This window comes from Pholcus phalangioides, unplaced genomic scaffold, assembly GCF_987345545.1.
Source record: "Pholcus phalangioides strain wild (caught in Gottingen) unplaced genomic scaffold, Ppha-v1.0 ptg000027l_1, whole genome shotgun sequence".
Taxonomy (NCBI): Eukaryota; Metazoa; Arthropoda; class Arachnida; order Araneae; family Pholcidae; genus Pholcus; species Pholcus phalangioides.
Window position 1 is genome coordinate 2,905,130 of NW_028301617.1, and position 19,610 is coordinate 2,924,739.

At 38.6% G+C, this 19,610-nt stretch overlaps 2 protein-coding genes across 2 annotated transcripts; one reads left to right on the forward strand and one right to left on the reverse strand.

The window, feature by feature from the left end:
* The first annotated feature begins 684 nt into the window (after window positions 1–684).
* On the forward strand, window positions 685–12,565 carry AIMP2 (aaRS-interacting multifunctional protein 2). The gene is made up of 5 exons (XM_089251574.1): window positions 685–1,250; window positions 3,792–3,995; window positions 6,369–6,591; window positions 9,520–9,592; window positions 12,182–12,565. Exons 1-5 carry the CDS (start codon window positions 1,110–1,112, stop codon window positions 12,495–12,497), a joined length of 957 nt encoding a protein of 318 aa, XP_089107700.1. The 5' UTR covers window positions 685–1,109; the 3' UTR covers window positions 12,498–12,565.
* A 497-nt stretch (window positions 12,566–13,062) lies between these two features.
* On the reverse strand, window positions 13,063–19,497 carry l(2)37Cd (general transcription factor IIIC subunit l(2)37Cd). The gene is made up of 2 exons (XM_089251573.1): window positions 19,268–19,497; window positions 13,063–14,301 (listed from the first exon to the last, which is right to left on the reverse strand). The coding sequence occupies exons 1-2, from the start codon at window positions 19,411–19,413 to the stop codon at window positions 13,116–13,118; spliced, it is 1,332 nt and encodes a 443-aa protein (XP_089107699.1). The 5' UTR covers window positions 19,414–19,497; the 3' UTR covers window positions 13,063–13,115.
* Between the last annotated feature and the right edge of the window lie 113 nt (window positions 19,498–19,610).

Consider the following 19,610-nt stretch of genomic DNA (forward strand, 5'->3'; position numbering starts at 1 on the left):
CTTATATCCCATATCGAAGCAAAAGGGAAGCCATGTCTGGTTTCGTTAGCACAGTAAAACGTCACCAGCTGTTATACTTTCATTAGACGGGGGAAATTATTATTTGGCCACAAAAGAGGGGCGACCGCATCTGAGAGGTATCCGTTGAGAGAGGTTTTACTGTATTAATGTGGCAAAATATGATAGTAAAATAACAAATTCCTAGCATAATATCTGACGTTGCTAAAAAAATTGGAAAAATATCGAAAAGATATCTCATTGCGCAAGCAAACATCAGAACAAACAGGCGTCCTGAAAGCCTTTTTTGGGAGAGCGTGAAAAATAGCGGAAAACGAGGACATGTGGCCACCCCTGCCCAACATATAATAATGACATGTGGATGATGTTTTTTTTACTCGGCTGAGAGATATAATTATGAAATCAATGTGTAGGCTGAGCGTAATAAAAGATGCCCACAGGGAAAAAAAAGCACCATTTCACTTCACCGATCCCAGGACCTTGCACTACCACTCGTCCAACAGGTGCACTAGCCATTCTATCACGGAGAGACAATTGCGCTTCCTTTAAAACACTCACAATAGCCTATGACTTGCTGAGTAGAGATTAAGTCAACTTCAGCTAACGGCATCCAGACAGCAGAAGTACAAATGGATGATGATTTTTTTGCTTGGCTGAAAGCGACTGTAATGCTCAACCGAGAAACTACTGTGCGTGTTTTAAGAAAAGAAGGGATCGTCTCTCTGTGGTTCAATAGTCAGTGCTCTTGTCCGGTATGCAGGAGGTACTAGGTTCGATTCCCAGTGGCGAGAAATTACACTTTGTGTTTTTCCTGTTCACCCCGGCATAATATCTAGAAAGCCTATTGCGTATTTGATTTGAAATTATGTGCATGTATGAAAAGTGGGCAGAGCAAAAATGTGGAAGTACGGTAAATCCCGTACAGTACGAGTCATATGGTCACTGAAACTTCAACGAGAAATCTCACTATTGACCTTTCAAAGTGGTCCAAGACGTCACGATTGATTCTCACAGAAGCAAAACTCGTCGTTATTTCTGTGGTTTGAGGTGATCTCATCGCTACTCTGTTTTCGATTTCGCAGACGACGGCGATGGCATTTGAGAACGGACCTTCCGTCATGTATCGCATGAAGCCGCTTTACGACCAGAAGAATCAGGTCGAGTTGCCCGATAACATGTACCGGCTCAAATGTTTGTATACCAGCGGAGACGTGGAGAGACCTGCAAAGGAGGCATGTGGTTTGTTGAGTATATTTTTCATTTGGTTTGTGATTGATCACGCTTTAGCGTGCGTGATTATGCAATTCTGCCGGCGCAAAATGATCTAATTCGGTTCGAGCAGTGCAAAAAAACCTTTTCCTAGGAAAACTCGGTTTAGCCAGGTATGGAAACATCCCGTTTTTTTTTGTTTTCAAACAAGGCTGGCTTAACTGTTTTTGGGACAGCTATAGTATAATCCCTTTTGGTGAAGTTTTTTCTTCTTTAGCGAAAAAAATGTCCAAAAGCATGATGAGAAGCCGCCAAGAGTAAAACGGAGAGATGCTTTCGGACGTTTTTTCTTGCTGAAGAGAAAAAGTGGTGACACATTGCCAGAAATTTATTACACTAAAGATGTTAAATTTTAAAAAATGGAAAACTACAAAAAAAGAGCTAAGATTCCGCAAACTGGGTTGCGTCAAATCTGGTAGTTTCAGATTTTACTAATGTTTTTGCCCCTTGGCCACATAGACTTTTTTTTACTTGCCAAACATCTTCAATATTGTGAAAATCAGGATGACCGACATAAAACAAAGTTGACAAATATTATTATTTTTTGGCATGCTAGAATATCTCAAGGAGGGCCCCTGTAACTATCGAAGAAAGTATTGGCCCGAGATTCACAGACAAATTACTGTTAGAAACCATGCTACAGGCACATTTCGGGCAAGAAACTAATTTATTTTTTGTAGGTATCACACCAACTTCTGTGGAAAGCTGAAGTATTTTTTTCTGTCTGACTGTGAAGAATGCTCGTCCATGAAAAAATTGAAAGAATCATGAGCAAAGGATGCAAAATAAAAACATGGTTTCAGCCTATCATTCAATAAACTTCAATGATGACGAGCACAACAACAAGACCCAGAGGTGCATTTATGGTTTTGCTGCCTTTCCCTTATACCAGTCTGATTTTCTTGACCACTCATTCCTCGAATTTGTCTCCCTGTGTGAAAGCCTGCTTGACCCCCCACCCTCGTTACTACTACTCCTTTATCTCTGTTACTCTTTTGATCACTCATATGCTTGCATGTCCCCCTCCCCCCACATCCTGGGGCAGTGCCCCTAGGCTGGGATCTTTGTTGGGTCCTCAAGCCAGAATTTTACGGGCCCTTCTATAGTGAATTGATGGCATGGGGGAAAAACAAAAAAATAATAGTTATTGTCCTGGGCCCCAGGGTGGCAGCCCTGTTGGTCCTCATCCTTGAAGGAGGGCATGCATACTTGTTTACTGTTTTGGGCTCTGGCATGCCCCTCCCCACAACATTGGGGGGGGGGGGCATGCAGACCTGCTAACCATGGTTCCACATCCTGAGGAAGGGCCGCTATACTGGGATCTTTGGTGGGCCCCAAAGCCTGACTTTTCACAGTCCTTCTATAGTGAATTTATAGCATGAAAAAAAAATGGTATTTATCCTGGGCCCCAGGGCTAGATCCCTGTCAGCCCCACCCTTATGGGGACCATGCTGCCAACTCTCCAGATTTGTTGCCCTTCCTCTGACTGTCTGGATTCGTTAAAAACTTCTCCGGATTTTAGCAGAAAATTAGATCATGAAGAAAAAAAATATTTTTCGATTTCTTTTAGATCAAAATTTTTTTAGATTTTCCTTGAGCTTTCACAATGTTGTGACATCAATAACTACAGTCACCGTTGGGGGAAAACACCTTTAGAGGGCAGACTTATTCCACCGAACCTACCTACTCTGTTGAAGATGTCACTAGTAGCCATCAAGAAATGCCTTGGTGACCGCATTTAAACACACTGGCAGCAATGCGGCATTGCTTACTTGGCATTTATCCGGGGATGGTCGTGTTTTCTGACATCTCTGTGTGTAATTGTATTCTATTAATAACCATGCGACAAACACAAGCAACAGAAAGGGATTGATTGCACTCCACGTGATATGTGACAACATGGAAGCTTTTCCCGTCTCAGCAGCCTTTTCTTTTTATTTTCTCCGATCAAACGTCTTCAAAAAATAAAATGTGCAACTGCTTTTGAAAGTTTATATATACCCAAGATTATCCATCACTGATAGCATCCACGATGATTATATTATGCTCTGGGGCTATACCCTATCACACCAAACACCAGCTCTGCAATTTACTGCCATTAACGAGATGGGTTGGAAATGAGGGCACTGTCTATCTGTGGTCACCTAAAGCTCATTAGGGAAAGTATCTTATCTATATCCTCTGTCAGGTTTGAACCTAGGACCATGACAGCAACCTTCAAGGTGGTAGACGAGCATCTTACCACCACGCCACAAATTTTGAGAAGGGTTGGGAGTACCCTCTCCTCCCGGAAATTGATGGATTTTTCAGATTCCAAAATTTTGCATGTGATCTTTATTTTTAACCTGGCGGTGGGAAGCATGGGTTTTGGGGGCATCTCATCCTTTGGTAGAGAACATGTTAAGATTTATGTCTGCAATTATTTTAAGTCTGAATATTATATCTGCTGACGTAGCTTTGATTGTAAAGAAATTTTTTTTTGTTGAATCTTTTTCGAATTGCAGATGGTCGATGCACCAGATGCAGAGAGTCAAACGAGGCTGTCAAACGTGCTGAAAAGATTAGAAGATATCAAGTCAGAGATGTTACATCTGAAAAGGGATTTTCAACTTCCAGGAGGAAAAGCGAACAAACCCAATGCTGGTGTTTCTGCAAAAAAATCCAAAGAAATGGATGTAAAACCAGCAGCGACATTTTCTTGTGATGTGGTATGGTACTTTCTTCTTTTTTTTAATGTGTTTTTCTTACCTCGTAACTGAATTGAGAAGCAAACAGTTTTAACATAAATAAATGTTTTTGATGGCAGCACAAGAGATATACACAAAAACGGTGGTTTGGGGGAGAAAAAAAAAGCCATTAGCTCTTTCTGAATTCCATAAAAAAGAAAAGAAAGTGATAAATGCAAAATGCAGTGTAATGTACAGTGCAACTCTGGTTAACGAGCATAATCCATTCTGCCAACGTGCTTGTAATCCGAATCGCTCATTTATCAAATCACTATGCAAAGCTATGGCACAAAACATCCAGATTCTTCTGGAAAGTTGGTGTTCTGCCCATCTGATGGTGCCACCAATTTGGAAACTGTGAAATGAAGTTTTCTAGAATCTTCTTTTCCTCGAAATTTCAACTGTACCTATAAAAAATGATGTGATCACAAGAGGGTGGTCAGAGTTGCCGTTGCTTTATGCTCAGTGCAAAAACTCAGTTTGTCGTGCAAATAGCTGTTTTCTGTAAAATAAATCTGTGATGTTCTGCAAAGTGTTCCTCTGCTTATTTCAAGGACTTGTGAGAAATTATTACCGGAACAATATGCATCATCAAATATTGAGGAGTTGAAGGTAGCAAATCAGCTGATAACATGGTCAACAGGCAGATATTGAGATTGAATGGGCGTAAAAAAACTGTGGAGGTTTTTAACTGCTGGCTGATGCAAAGACGAATTTAGGAAACAGAAAATTCAACTGCCCTTGCTGGGAATTGAACCCACGTCCCCTCACTTGCTGGTGAGCTCCTTAAACCACTAGACCACAAAAGCAATGAACATCTCAATCTTTCCTTGGAGCTCGGTACACTGAATGGGACCGTACATGGACGGTCACACGTAATTCAGTCCAAAGCTCACAATTGCTGGAGAGTGACATCATCCTCAGATAAGTCGCCATCTGGTGGCATTATTTTTCATGAGGTAATTTTTTTTAAATACATTTGATATTATGAAACAACCCTAAATTAAAATTAATGAGAATTGGCCCACTGCTACCAGAAAGTGATTTATCTGAGGATCATGTCACTCTCCGCTATCCATATGAAGGTTTTTAACAGCTGGTTAATGCAAAGATGAATTTAGGAAAGAGAGAAAATTCAACTACCCTTATGGGGAATCGAACCTGCTTCCTATACCACCACAAATGAGAGGACGTGGGTTCAATTCCCAGCGAGGGCAGTTGAGTTTCCTTTCTTTCCTACATCAAACCTTCGCTTCAGCCAGCTATTGAAAACATTTGTTTAGATAGCGAAGAGTGACATCCTCAGATAAAGGAACTAGTCCGGACAGTCAGTGAGAAATCTCTGATTTAATCGCAAGCCATATGTTTTCTGTTTTGTGACTATTCAGATTGAATTAATTTAGCTGTGAAACTTTGGACATTTAGTGAAGATTTGAATCATAATGACTTTAAAGAGAAATTGGATGTAAATTTAACATCATGTTTTATTTCATTTTGTTGCCTGCCAGTATTTGGATACAAAAAGAATGTGGGAGTGCATGAAACGCTGCAGTGGCACACCAGTTTGCTTCCCTGCAATGATCTTTTCTCTTTCAGACCCATGACAATCATCCAAAGATAAAAAATGAGGGTGCTGGGTCAGTTATCGATATAACCATTGGCATGCATTTCCAAATTGGTACAATTTCGAGTGCTTTTAGTGGTAGCATGGTGATTCTATTTGTTCTTGTGATTTATGTGCCAAATTTTCATTAAATGCCAAAACAATACCAGGCATGGATTGTTTTTTTTCATCTCCATTGGCAGTCGTCCTGATTACCATGGCTCCCACATCCTTTAGCAGGGCCCTTAGGCTTAGATCTTTGGCAGACCCCCAGGTCAGACTTTTCATGAGCCCCCTCTATAGTTTATTTATTGTGTGAAAAAACAAAATAATAATGATAATCGTCCCGATCCCCCAGGGCTAAAGCCCTGTCATCCCCACCCTTGTGGGGGGCATGCTGATAACCAACCAGAGCAAAAGAAAAAATTATCCATCACAATCTTTTGATATGCATTTATCGGAACTTTGTATTGTTGTGATTATTTTATTTATGCATATATACAGTGAAATCTCAATATAATGATACTCTGTAGACCAAGAAAAAATTATTGCTATAGAAGGATTTATTGCTGTGGAGAATATTGTTGCGTCAAGAAGAGTTCAACGTTAGCTTTTAGGCGAGGGATTTATCGTTATATCTGGTATCATTATAGCAAGATTTCACTGTGTATTCTGTGCTGTTTGGATGCAATTAGATGACAACAACATCATCAAAGTAGAAGTGTGTCTCAAATAACTTACTTATGTTACAGAATCACAGCTTCAAGACCCAGGAAATAGTCATAAAAGCCAATCCGGATTACCCGCCTTATAGTGTGTGGGCGTTTCTCTATTTGCTGAAGGGCAGTCTCAAAACGCAGCTAGTCACCTACACACATTCAACATTGAAGCATCTCCCAGAGCCGGTGAAGCGATTGAATGGCTACAGGAATGATGGGAAGTTCGATCTGACATTGACCGTGATTTGGAAAGACAGTGAGTATCCAACTATCTCTATGTAACATTTACGATGCAATCAGTTCACTTTTATGATGTTGTCAAGCTATAATACTTGGCACTGTCCAGGTTTTCTTCAATTACTGGGAGGATTGAAAAAGTGGCAAAGCCATTATAAAGGAATAAACTATTATACATAATACTGGCAGCATTAAAGAAATGGCAAACCATTGTAAATGCGTATGCAAGTCTGAAACGAATTGCCATGGTAACCGAAGTAAACACTCTGAAAGCGATTGTTGAGGCCCAGATAGGATTGATTTGATAACATTGAAATGCATCGCACATATATGTGATGTTTTATTTATTTTTCATTCAAGTTTTATCACTGGTGAATTTCCAGAGTGCCTTAAACTTGCAATTGTTTCCCCAATATGCAAAAGGACAAAAAAGCATGTTAATAACAGGGTTGGTAGGTTTTTGACACATAACAGTTTCTGACGGTTTAAACCGCAGTTTAAACTGTCACATCAAAAACCTCAAATATTGCTTTTCAGTATAAAAATTCCCATTGGAAACACACCATTAATTGCATATAATGTCTAAAGTGACTATGTTATTAAATATTTATTCTTTGTATATGATTGTAAAATAATTTTTTACTCTATACAGAATTATTTTGCACAAAAAATATATATATATGGTTTTTTTTTCTCTTATAAAATATACAATTTGAATAAAGCATATCATAAACACTGAAGGGAAAACTATGGAATGATTTGACATTCTCTGATTCAAGATGATTCTTGACATTCCAAAATTTCTTCAACTGCTTATATCTGTGCATTGATATAAATCATCTACTGTACTCTTTTTATAACAGATAAGTGTTTAAAAAATGTTTATTACATATGTAATGTTCATTTCTGTTATTATTAAATTATCTAGACAATCACTGATACTTAAAATGGTACTGTTATTGTGCATAACATTGAAATACATCTAGCGATTAAAATACTAAATTGTAGGACTAAAATGCCACTTAATTTGGCAATGCTAGCTTGTACATGAAGCTTAAGAAACTCCTGTAACTTATCCCTAGTCAAACTTAGTTATTCTTTCTTTTGTACTATGATATGGTATATTTACTATCGATTATAATGCACAATGGTTTTCCAATCGAAGCTGTATTTAAATGTGCTATGGGTATCAAGACCTGTCAGCTATGCTTGGGTTGAAAATACTCTTTAAAACTCTGTGAATTTATATACGCTGAGCTAAGAAATGTTTAGGTGAAAATAAATGAGTTTAATTAATGTATTATATAAACTCATGCTGCATGAGAAGTTTTATATGCAATAGAATTTTGGGCAGATCAGAAATATCAAAATATACACTTTTTCTCAGTAATTATAATTCCAAATATAAAACCCTTTAATCTACATAAACGTAAGTGTTTTGCTATTTAACATATCTATCAGGTTAAAAAACTATTCGACAACGTTGACAATAAGTTTTTGACTGTTTTAATACTGATTTAGTTTCTGAAGTCAAAAACCTAACCTTAATGCCCTTTCCATACATATTTTGAATAAACACCTCTATTCTGCTTGGCAAATTGAATGCAGGTAATGATTAGCTTAGATAAATTAACCACAAAATTATATTTTATATGTTGAAAAACTTTAAATTGCAAATTATAATTATATGGTACTGTTAAATTATAGTTATTGTAATAAATTAATGTTTAAAAATAAAACATTGTAATAGGCAAAAAAGTAAGTTTTTCATCATGTTTTATACCTGTCTTCAAAACATTATCAAAAAGTATTCATTTAGGTTTCATGTCAAAAACCTAACCCTGGTTAATAATAATACACTTTTTTTTTTTTTTACTATCTGTTTCTCAAAGGTCATAGAAAAATAATTAAATTTCTTGACAGCATTGATTTTTTTTTTTTTAGTGAGAATCAGTTTGGATTCAGAAAGGCAAAAAGTACAGAGGGCGCTCTTGTTAATTTTCTTTCAAATGTGTATATAGCGGATGACAATAATTTTAAAGTTTCATCATTATTTTTAGATATCAGCAAAGCTTTGCATAATGTGAATCAAAGTATTCTTCTAACGAAACTTGAATATGCGGGAATTCTGGGTTTGCTACTTGAATTTTTCTAAACACATCTTACGAACAGAGTTCAACATCCTTTTGAAAAATTTCTGAGGAATTCAGGGCTGGTTAGATCATAGTCAGAGGAAATTCTCTTCCCAAATCACTCAATTTTACAAACTGGCTGGTGATCCCTGCCCAAAGTCTGATAACAAAAGACATGATTCGGGATCATCATCAAGTTGGCACATTTTTTCGTGATAATTATGTCCACATTTGTTATGATGTGGACAAACGCAGTCACGATGCAGTAATAATTTTTTCTCTACAAAATTTGGCAGGGAAAACACTGTATAATTATTTTTATAGTTTTTCTCTCAAATTTCACTTTTATTTTTATCATCGCGTGGAACTAATCCAATACAGCTGCTATCTATATATAGACATGTATCCCCACATCGACAATTAAAAAGAATGGATTTGGTTCCTACCAGGCCGTCTTACATCAGCACATCAAGCTTTGGCCAGGGATCTCTGGCCACTTCACAAAATAGCTGGCCAAAATCTGAATGATTTCTGCAGTTCAGACTTTGGCTGAAACTCGTGGCTGATTCGTGAATTGGCCCGTCGCTTCAGGCTTTGGCAGTAACATATACATGTATGAGGTTTGATCAGCCTTTGTAGTCATATTAGTTGGTTCAATATCATGTCTTAAAGTAAGCCTGAATTATGTTCTCGTTCAGTCTCGTAGAAGTCTGGTCAGCCTATGTTTGCATAAATATCTTTTACTTGAGTTAACTAATCAAAGTTTTGCTTTAGATTACACCTGATTCAGTTTCTTTCTTCATTTTTAATTTAAGCCGGCAAGAATCCAGAGATGATGGTGGATCCTCTTCATCAAGGCATAATTGAGGGCGAAGTGAACATCGCAAGGTGAGTTTATATTTTCATATAATTTCGATCATTTTTGTCAGAGGAAGATCATTTTCTGCACATGAGGGTTAATTAAAGTGGGATCTACAATTTTTGCCGATTCCAAGCGGCAGCCCTTTTTTTTTATATGCACTCATTGAAAGCCTTTTTTTCATACAATTGCTTTAAAGAAAGTGAAAAATCCAGCTGGGCTATGCCGTATAACAACTTGGTGGTAAGCTCACTAGCTTCTGAGCTGTCTGGTTCCGAGTTTGAACTCTGATGTTCATTATCATAAGTATTTCCTACCATCAGATGGTATGGAAAAACATCTGAGAGTGGGAGCCATCGAGCTTATATTACGGAAGGGATAATGAAGTCTAGTGTCTTCGCCTCAGCAGTGCTGAGAATGGTGTCCTAAACATCATTTGTTGCCGGATCATATGACATGTTTACTGTCAGCACAATCCCTATTGTTTTATTTATTAATGAGAAACGAGGTGAGTAATGGGTGGGCGTGATAGCCCAGGTTGATAAGATACTCCCCTAAAGTACCAAATGTTGTTTAGAGGTGTCACGAGTCCGATACCCAGTTTGTCCTTGTCAGAAAACTTTCCTGACAAAGGGGTACAACAGAAGTGGCGACCTAACCACAGAAAAGATTGCTACCACAGGGAGTCCGACACTGAGGGGTTAGCGCACTAACCTCTCAGTAAGTATGAAAAAAAACTACAGCTTGTAAACGGCAATAAATTGTACGTCCTGGGGTCTAATTAGCCCTCGTGTGCAGAAAATGACAGTGGGTGCGAAAGAAAATGATGAATGAGAAAGGAACTGTTTATTTTTTAAAGATTTTTCCAGTGATATTCTAGAATTAACAAAAAAGTAATTCAGATTTGATGAAAAAATAATTCTGGCATCAATGAAAGAAATAATCATTTTCTACCTTTAAAAGACAATTAATTGCAATACAGAGTAATTATAGTAATTGTAATTAAACCTCGCTTTGGAAAAGGCTGTGAAAAAAGAACCACTAGTCAGAATTACCTGATATTTCACCTGAATATACATGAAGCAATAGCATTTTTGTCTGACAAAAGGGGAAAATAGTTCAAAAATAGACCAATAGATGGCGCTGTACTTGTCATAATATGCAAATTAAGAGACATGACATGCGCACCGCACGTTGGCATGTTTTGAAATATGTGACATCCATATTTTTATGGGCATCTTTTTATCAGCCACCTCGTTGGGCATTTTGTCTGTTGTGGCGTTGTATTTTTTGAGGAGATAGGTCTTTTGGGTCTTGTAACCTGTACTGTCAATGGGACATGGTATGAATCTATTTTTGTGCAACCAGCTCATTCCAGCACTGCAGCAGTGTGGATAGCACAATTTTCATGCACGATGATGCTCCTTTGCATATTGCAACACCAGTGAAGCAACTGTTGAATCTCCATTTTGGCAATGACAGAAGTTACCAGTTCCCAACAGTTTGCCTGCCACCATTACCTGACCTGAACCCTTGTGACTTCTAGTTGTAGGGTCATCTAAAAAAATGTTGTGTACAGTGGTCTGATTGTGAATTTAGCTGAGTTGAAAAAACCGCATTACGCAACACATTCACATCACCACCCCTGATACACTTCGATCTGTTGTGTGCTTTCGGCTCATAGAAGAGTACGGTGGACAACATATTAAACATTTCTTGAGTAGTAGCTAATTTACCATATACTTTTCCTGATCCCATCACTGTTTGCTTTTTTAGGATTTTTCTTACAGTCACATCTTTTAATTTGCATCTTATGACGAGTACAGCACTATCTACCGGTCAATTGAACTATTTTTTCTTTTGCCAGATGAAATCCCATTGCTTCATGTATATTCAGGTGAAATATCAGGTCATTTTGACCAATGGTTTTTTTACAGCCTTTTCAAAAATGAACTTTAATTATAATCACCCTGTATTTAGAGATTGAACTGAACATTTCCATTGGGAAATTACCGTGGTATGAACTGTGTTATTAAACGTCATGTGACATCCTTGTAATTGATGTTACTGCAGCATCTCCATATTCTCTCCAGTAATATAAACTCAAGGTGGGAGTATAAAATATGATAGTCAAATCCTGTTATAACAAACTCCCAAGAGACAGGAGAAATCACTGTTATAAAGGAATTCCAGTTTTTTTGCATTGTTCCTATGTAAACTTATCTGGGGGATTAGAAACGTGTTCATTAAAACAAGATTTTCGCTATATCAGTATTCGTCTGTATTTTACTACTATGAGAAAGAAAAATTGGTACTAATGTGCGTATGCAAATGAGTGAGAAATGCAACCAATCAACGTAACTTGATGTTACAAGACCACAGCGGGAGATCAGGGTCTCCCCAGAAACGGAATAGATTTAACTGTTATTTCATAAAATACTTTTCTATCAATTTGGTACAGATGAGAAATGTGAAATTTTGTACACAACCATCACACAAGTGTATTGTGAATGTAATTGATCTGGGAAAACATCACATCCGAACTTGCACTTTTCTTTTGTAGTGACTGGGTCGAGAGAGAGAGTGTTATTTGCTTTCATTTTCTTGTTTCATATCAGGTATTTATCAAGGCTCCTATCGTCTGGATATGACAGCGATCCGGCGGAAGCTTTCCAAATTGACTATTGGTTGGAAGTGGCTCATACTATGCTGATTCATGGATCAAACAAAGAACGTAATTCAGCGCTGAAGACACTGAACTCACATTTAGCAAAAAGTTCCTACTTATTAGGAAACGCCCTTTCTCTCGCCGATTTGGTCATGTGGAGCACTCTGCTTCAGTGTAAGTTGCATCCAGATCTTCCAGCACACGTCGATAAGTGGTGGAAGATATTAACAGAAATACCTATGTTTAAAAATATTGTACCAATGTGAGAGAGAATGCTTTCCTTCACTCTTTAAATTAATGAAAAGAAAGGTTGAATAAAATCATGTTCTCCTGATTTTTAAATGCAAGGATTTATTTTTGTTTGATCAATCAACATCATAGAAAATATGTACAGTCGAACCCCAGATTTAACAAATTGGTCAAGACTCAGCATTTTTATTCATTGAAACGGGGGAAATCGTATCGGGTATACCACAAACATATGCAGTTGATTTCTAAAAAAAATTCACTTATGAATTTCTTATATCAGGGTCCAACTGTATATATTGAGTTCTGTTTGGTATTCTTTGGTCACACATACACTCAAAACACAAGCCACAATGTGTTCTGAGTGTATGTATATCTCTAATGTATTTATTTTGTCAAAATTATGCTTGTTTTGTGTTATGACAGTCTGCCTGCTCTCTGTGGAGAAATTTTTTCCAAATGGGAGACTACTACTACACCAACTCTGGCCATATTGCTATTTACTGCCATTAATGAGATGGATTGGCTTGTTTGGCCGATCTGAACGTTAGAGTTAAATTGGCAAAAAAATATATATTTTCCACAAATTTATGAAGCAAAACAAAACCAATGCTGATATTTATTTACAAGAAAACAAACTATGATGAAGCTGTGGCAGCTGCTGAACTTCTCTCCATACATTTCCTTGCAGTAATCTTCAACTCTTTGGAGATAATCTCCCTACACTTATCCAGTACGCCGATGTCGCACCAACCGTCCTTCTCGTGACAAAACCTCTCACGGTTATCGTTTTGATGTATGAGCTGCTGGACTTTATCAATATAAATATCGCAAACTTGGTAATAGCACTGCCTGAACAAGGGCAATCGTCCTGGTATGAGAATGTGGTGTGGCAGTTCATCGGATTTATCTTCAGTTTCTTGTTCTTCCTTTATACCCAGGCTCAAGGCGAGGAGATGGTCTTTCTTTATCGTTGATTTTTTCTGTGTCTTCTGTATTTTCATAGGCAACGCATAGTAGTGAAAACACCTGGAATATCTGAACTCATTCTCGATTTCAATGGAAGAGCTGACCCTAAAGTCCATGACCTGGTATATCTTAGCCTTGGGGTCCTTACGAGGATCGTAACCGAACTTGACCCACAACGTCCTCCACGGACCGTTACTGAAATAATATGCGGTGGATGTCAGAGGCAACTTGATCCTCTGTCTCTGGGTGATGTTGCAAATCGACAGAAGAGCATTCTTCGTCCAGATTGGCCTCTCTTCGAAGAGCTCGTCCAGCCTTTGCTTCAATGCCACCAACTGTTGGTACTGCTGCAACTCTTTCAGAGCTTCTGGAGCTGGTTCGTAATGTATATCCTGTGAATCGAAGTTGCAGAAAAGGCTATAACCGGGCCTAGGACGTCTCGAAGAACTTATCAGATTAGTCTCGACTGTTTTCACTGGCTTGCGATGAACTACTTGCTTTCCGTCACGGTACACATCTTGGGCGATGCTAAACCTAGAGTATATCGTCGGAGTGACAAACAATGGCACATCTTCTTCCTCTAACCATGTGGAAGGATACAACTCTTTCGGCACCAGCTTTGGGAGAAGAGATTCGACATTCCCAGTTTTTTTATTCAGCTGGGCAGGCAGTAGCTGGAAATCGCATATGTTCTTGAATTTGTATATGCTATTGATGGTTCCGACGCATTCGACTGTGAACGTTTCTGAAGTAGGGTCGTTCTTCTTTCTTCTACGCACAACTTCTAAGACCAAACTGGTACATGTAAAACTGTCACCATACGTAGGCTTGCAATATGGGTCATCGGGTCTGAACCTAGATTTGGAAGTAAAAAGTGTAAGTTAAATACCATTAGATTTGCTTCATGCATCTGATGTACTAAATTCATTTTTCATTCTAAATTGAATTTTTTTCCCGAACAATCCTAGGAATAATTTCAATAAAAGGGAGACAAAGAAAACTCTGTATAGGAAATGCACTACTATAAGAATTTATACCAAAAAATATTTTTATATCAGCTGAGAGCTCAATGCAGAACAATGCCCTAGGATTCTATGTAATACCAGTTGGAAACTTATGGCTTAAAACAGAGGTCTTCAACCTTTGAAAGTCTGTAACACGATCAATTTCTTCTTGATAGGGAAGGCCTGATCACACAATGAATGGGGGGGGGGGGGGAAACAAAACTGAATCCCTCACAGCCCGGTTGAACTGATGTCAGGGCCCCGGTTTTGGACTACAGCCCAGTGGTTGAAAACATTGGCCAAGAAAATAATTAAATTTCACTATTGTTTTATTATTTTCAACTTAGATACACTTTTACCCCCTATAAGATGACATCTTTATCATTCTGTGGTGATTTATCGCAACTGATGCATTGTTATTCTCCCCTCCCCCTCATAAGATCAAGGCCACAGACCCTGCCTTCTAGAACACATAATAATGTGAAAACAATGTTAATTGCTTTCTCATCCAAGCTCACAAACCCCCTTCCCCTGAAACTGCTCCAAGGACCCTTGTCTCGTGCACCCCCCCCCCTCCTGGACATACCTCATTAGCCGACACTTTTGTGTGAAGTTTGTTTAAAAAAACCAATGTATTTTGCTTATTTACAGACATTCCCTGTTAATAGACATATTTCAATCCACACGGGTGTCCGTTATTGAGAGGCTAATATGAGGATATTTATTTAAAACTGCCAAAATACATGTTGTAATCAAACGTATTTTGCATTACCAATAGGTTAAAATTTGTCCCCCCCCCCCATGATTTTAGATTACTCACAATCCTCTTCCCCGAAATTCTACCATACCTAAGCTCCAAGTGTTTCACCAGAGCAAATTATTTTACAGAATTCCTTGAACATATTTAGTGATTGCTACACTAAAATTGATTTCACCCCCCTCCCTCCTGTAGTTTGATTATTCACAATACGTTTTCCCCACCATTAACTAACCCTGAACAATCAAGGTTTCACAATATCCGAGTTATACATTTTTTGCCGGTACTGCGAAAATGCTAATCGTTTCATGAAATTCCTTGATCATGTTTTGAACTATTTAATGACCTGTTTTTTTGTGTTTTATTCATGATTTTTTTTTCCCACCATTACTCCGGATAATCAAGATTTCAATTTGCCTGAGTTCGGTCGTCCACCGAAAGCTACTATGAACGAAAAAAAATTGTATATATGCACAGGACTACTACAGCCATCTTACGTGTGCACGAGACTTGTTTTTGTTCGCAGTAGCTTTCAGTGGACCAGTCTAAGCATTTCATCATTTACAGCAAATTGGAATTGAAGCGAATTCTACTGGATTCCTTGACTAATGTCTCTTTCCAGACTTGTCTCTGAATGATGACTTGTTTTTTACGTAATTTCCATTACCATTTCACAGCACACTAACTCCAGCCATATTTCGCTATATGGCAATTTCCAACCAGTGGAGTTGGGTGGGAAATGAAGGCACCATCTATCTGTGGTCACCCCATACTTGGTAGGTGAAGAACTTCTTACTGATGTTCTCCAGATTCAAACCCGTGAACCATGATGGTAACCTTCAGGGCGGAAGATGAGTCTTACCACTGCATCACTTGGGCACTAATTTCAATTACGGGACAGCTATAATATAATCCCTTTTTTTTTCGGCTAGCATGTTGGCGCTTCTCTCCCTGGTCTGTCAGTTTCCTCTGTTAAGTTTTTTCCTACCAGCTTTTATTATTATTTCCTTTGGCTTGCCATTTAGGGTTGGCATTTCCCCTATGGCTATGGTCATCATTTGAAGGTGACATCACCCCCCCCCCCAGAGGTCAATAGTAACAATAGACTTTTGTATAGAAAGAGCACGTCTCTGTGTGTGTGTGAATCAAGTCTGTTAATGTTTTAGAGGTTTTTTTTTTGTTTGTTTTTATGCTGTATTGTGTGTAACAGAGGTTCTTAACCTTTTCAGCCCCAACCCAAAATCAACAAAAAGATTAACTTCGTGGGCAATTGGAGTGTTTGTTTTTTGAAATTAGTGAAGCCAGTGATGCAATAACTACATTTATCACAGCTCCATAGAACTGTAAGTGGATTTGTATGACTCACTTCGGAAGCCTGCACGAATCTAGTTTGCATCATGACTCATAACTCAAAAATCTCCAGCTGTAAGTGCATTTGTATGACCTGCCTTGAAAGACCTTGCGAGTCACGTTTGGGACATGACCCATAGCTTCAGAACCCCTGGCTGTACCTTTACAACCCATCTCAGAAGCTCCTGCCATTCGAGTTTGGGTTGTGACTCACCAAATAAAAAACAGATTAGACATGTTATACAGATCATCACTGGTCATGCTAACCTAGCAAAACACAACTGTGGCTATGCAGATTCACCTATTTGTCCTGTGCATGGAGAGGAAGATGAAACTCCCAGACCTGCCAATTCTCCTGATTTAGGCGGGAGACTCCGGATTTTTCATCCTTCCTCCCGCTCTCCGGATTTGTTAAATCAGATTTTACGCAAGCTTTCATGTTGTCGTGGCGTCAATGATTACAGTCGTCGTTAAGGAAAACACCCATAGAGGACAGTCGTAATCATTTCCATCCAGCAGCCGTAAAAAAAGTCTCTGTGACCGCATTTAAGCAACTGGCAAAGACTTCGTTTTCGTAGCGTTTATCAGCAATCATTTATCAGGGGCATGACATTGGTTGCCGAAATTCCTGTATAATCGTTATTGTATTCTATTAACAGCCGTGCGGTAAACACGTTTTTTCGTCCGCAGTTTTGTAATTGAATTTTTTTAAATCGTTTCTTCTGATTAAACATCTTCAGAAAGAAAATATAAAGCTTTAAGCTATATACAGCTAAATATAAAGCTTTCAAGAATTCATATACCCAAGATTATCAATTACTGATAGCATCCACGAAAGGAAACACTTATAATTTATGAACAGTATGTAGATGTGATTTCTCTATCCCGCATGGAAAGACTGACATGAAATTATATTCTGCTCAGGGGCAATGCAGAACCTGCCTTGGGGGGGGGGGGGGGAAAGAATGTAACTTTTTCTTAATTTATTAAAAAAAAAAAAATTTCCCCGAAATTTTATGAACTTTTTTTTTGATCGGGTCTATGAGTGTCGGGGGGGGGGGGAAGAGGGGGTTCCCCCCTCGAGAGAATCTCTGTATTTCAAAAGTTGGCATGTCTGAACTCCACTTTGCTATGTGAGACGATGCCTCGCCTTCTCTATCCCGAGAAGGAACTACTTTGGTGATTATCAAGTGACAGTAAGTGAAGTAATAAATGCAGCCAGCATTTACAACTTGATAAATTTGCTTAATTACACTAAACACCTGAACTCATGGGGGAGAGTCACTTCACTGCTCGAACTCTCAAGTGTTATTTTCCAATAATGATGTCATGTTGAGTTCTTGGCCATATCCCTAAGACCTCCTTTACTTAAAAAAAGCATCGCAGACAGGAGCATCTTCCTCATTTATTTAGATATGGCCTTTATCGGTTGCAGTAATACTATAATATCCCACTTACAGGGGTTCAGTAAAATGGTAACAGTTACCATGCCCTCCATTCCCAACGCTGTTGTAAAACCTCTGGGAAATCTCCACAGCTTGCTGTTATTTCACATCTACATGTGATCCACAATTCATGTTATATTACATGGCGCCAGAGCTATGGGCAAAAATTTCCCAAGATCTTCCCGCTTGGAGAACCATAGGAGGATGATGATTGGGTACACATAGCTCAAGAATCCCATAGGTATCACGGGAATATGGTCGAGGTGCATGCTTGTGGTTTAGTAGCTCATAAATTCCTAGCTGTGAGTGTATTTATATGACCCATCTTGGAAGGCCCTGCAACTGCGGCTCAGGTTAAGCTCTGGTGCATACCATTTTCTTAGCATATCACATAGTTTTTCTTGTTGGAATATCTCATTTGAAATTTGTTTTATCAGGTTGTACATCTCATATTTCCATTTTTACTCATTCTTTTGTGCACTGGCCCGTAAATCGTGGTTTTTTTTCTTTAGTGAGAAAAACGCCTGCAAGAATGACAAGAAATCGTCAAGAGTGAAACGGAGTAATTCTTTCAGTCGTCTTTCTTGCCAAAGGAAAAAAAAATCACTAACACTGCGCCAAAAAGAGATTATACCATAGCTGTTCCAGAGTAGGCCTATTCAACAAATTATTTTCTCTGTAAATTTTCCATAAGAGTAGTCAGCGCCAATGTGGCGACTTTTCTTCGCCGCAAAATTGGCAACCTTGATAGCCGAATCAGTGTTTGCTAGTTTTGGCAACACTTTATCAAACCACTTCAATTAACTGCATATTTTGTAAATACAATTTTTCGTGTATGATTTCTCCGCAGTTCCCCCACATATTTCGATTGATTATGGCCGCAAATTAGATTGATTTCATTGAATAAATTGCATTTTTTGTGCAACTGTATGTGTTCTTTGTCGGCCAACTTGAATTTGGCGCAGCAAAAGCGGCGATTGTTTGGCATGGAAAAAAAAGTCGCCACGTTGGCAATGACGGACCACGCTTATGGATAAGTAACCCATTTTCTCTCCCCTCCCCCCCGAATAATCGATATTTCTGTCGTACCTCAGTTCCAAGCGTTTCTCCCGATACAGCAAATCAGATTTGTAGCGAGTCATTCGGCGGATTTCTCGAACTATTCAGTGGTTATTACCAACTTGAAACTTTTTCCCCCTTGTAGTTTTCGATTATTCACGACTCTTTTCTCCCACCCATCACCAGGAATAATCGAAATTATGTACCTGAGCTCCAAGCGTTTCGTCGGATCCTGCAAATCGGAATTCAAGCGAGTTATTCCACCGAATTTCTTTATCATGTTGCTCACGTTCACCACTGTTCCCGGATACTCGACAGCTACAAGCTGGCGATTCTGAACGGCGATATCCATTATTTGGAGATTCAAAATTTGAACAGACGACCACAGAAACAACTCTTTTATGTATACAACCAGGTCAAGTCATGAACCGAGGAGTATGCAAAATCGAGCACGGGGGGGGGGGGGGAAAGCAGAAGATACAAAATACTACGGATTTCGCTATACGTCGTCCGAAATTTGTCTGTCAGGAGAAATATTTATTTATTTTT

Coding starts and splice junctions, on each gene's coding strand:
- AIMP2 (XM_089251574.1), top strand. CDS start 1,110: ATGGCATTTGAGAACGGACCTTCCGTCATGTATCGCATGAAGCCGCTT. Junction 3,996..6,368: donor CGACATTTTCTTGTGATGTG/GTATGGTACTTT, acceptor CTTATGTTACAG/AATCACAGCTTCAAGACCCA. Junction 6,592..9,519: donor GACCGTGATTTGGAAAGACA/GTGAGTATCCAA, acceptor TTTTAATTTAAG/CCGGCAAGAATCCAGAGATG.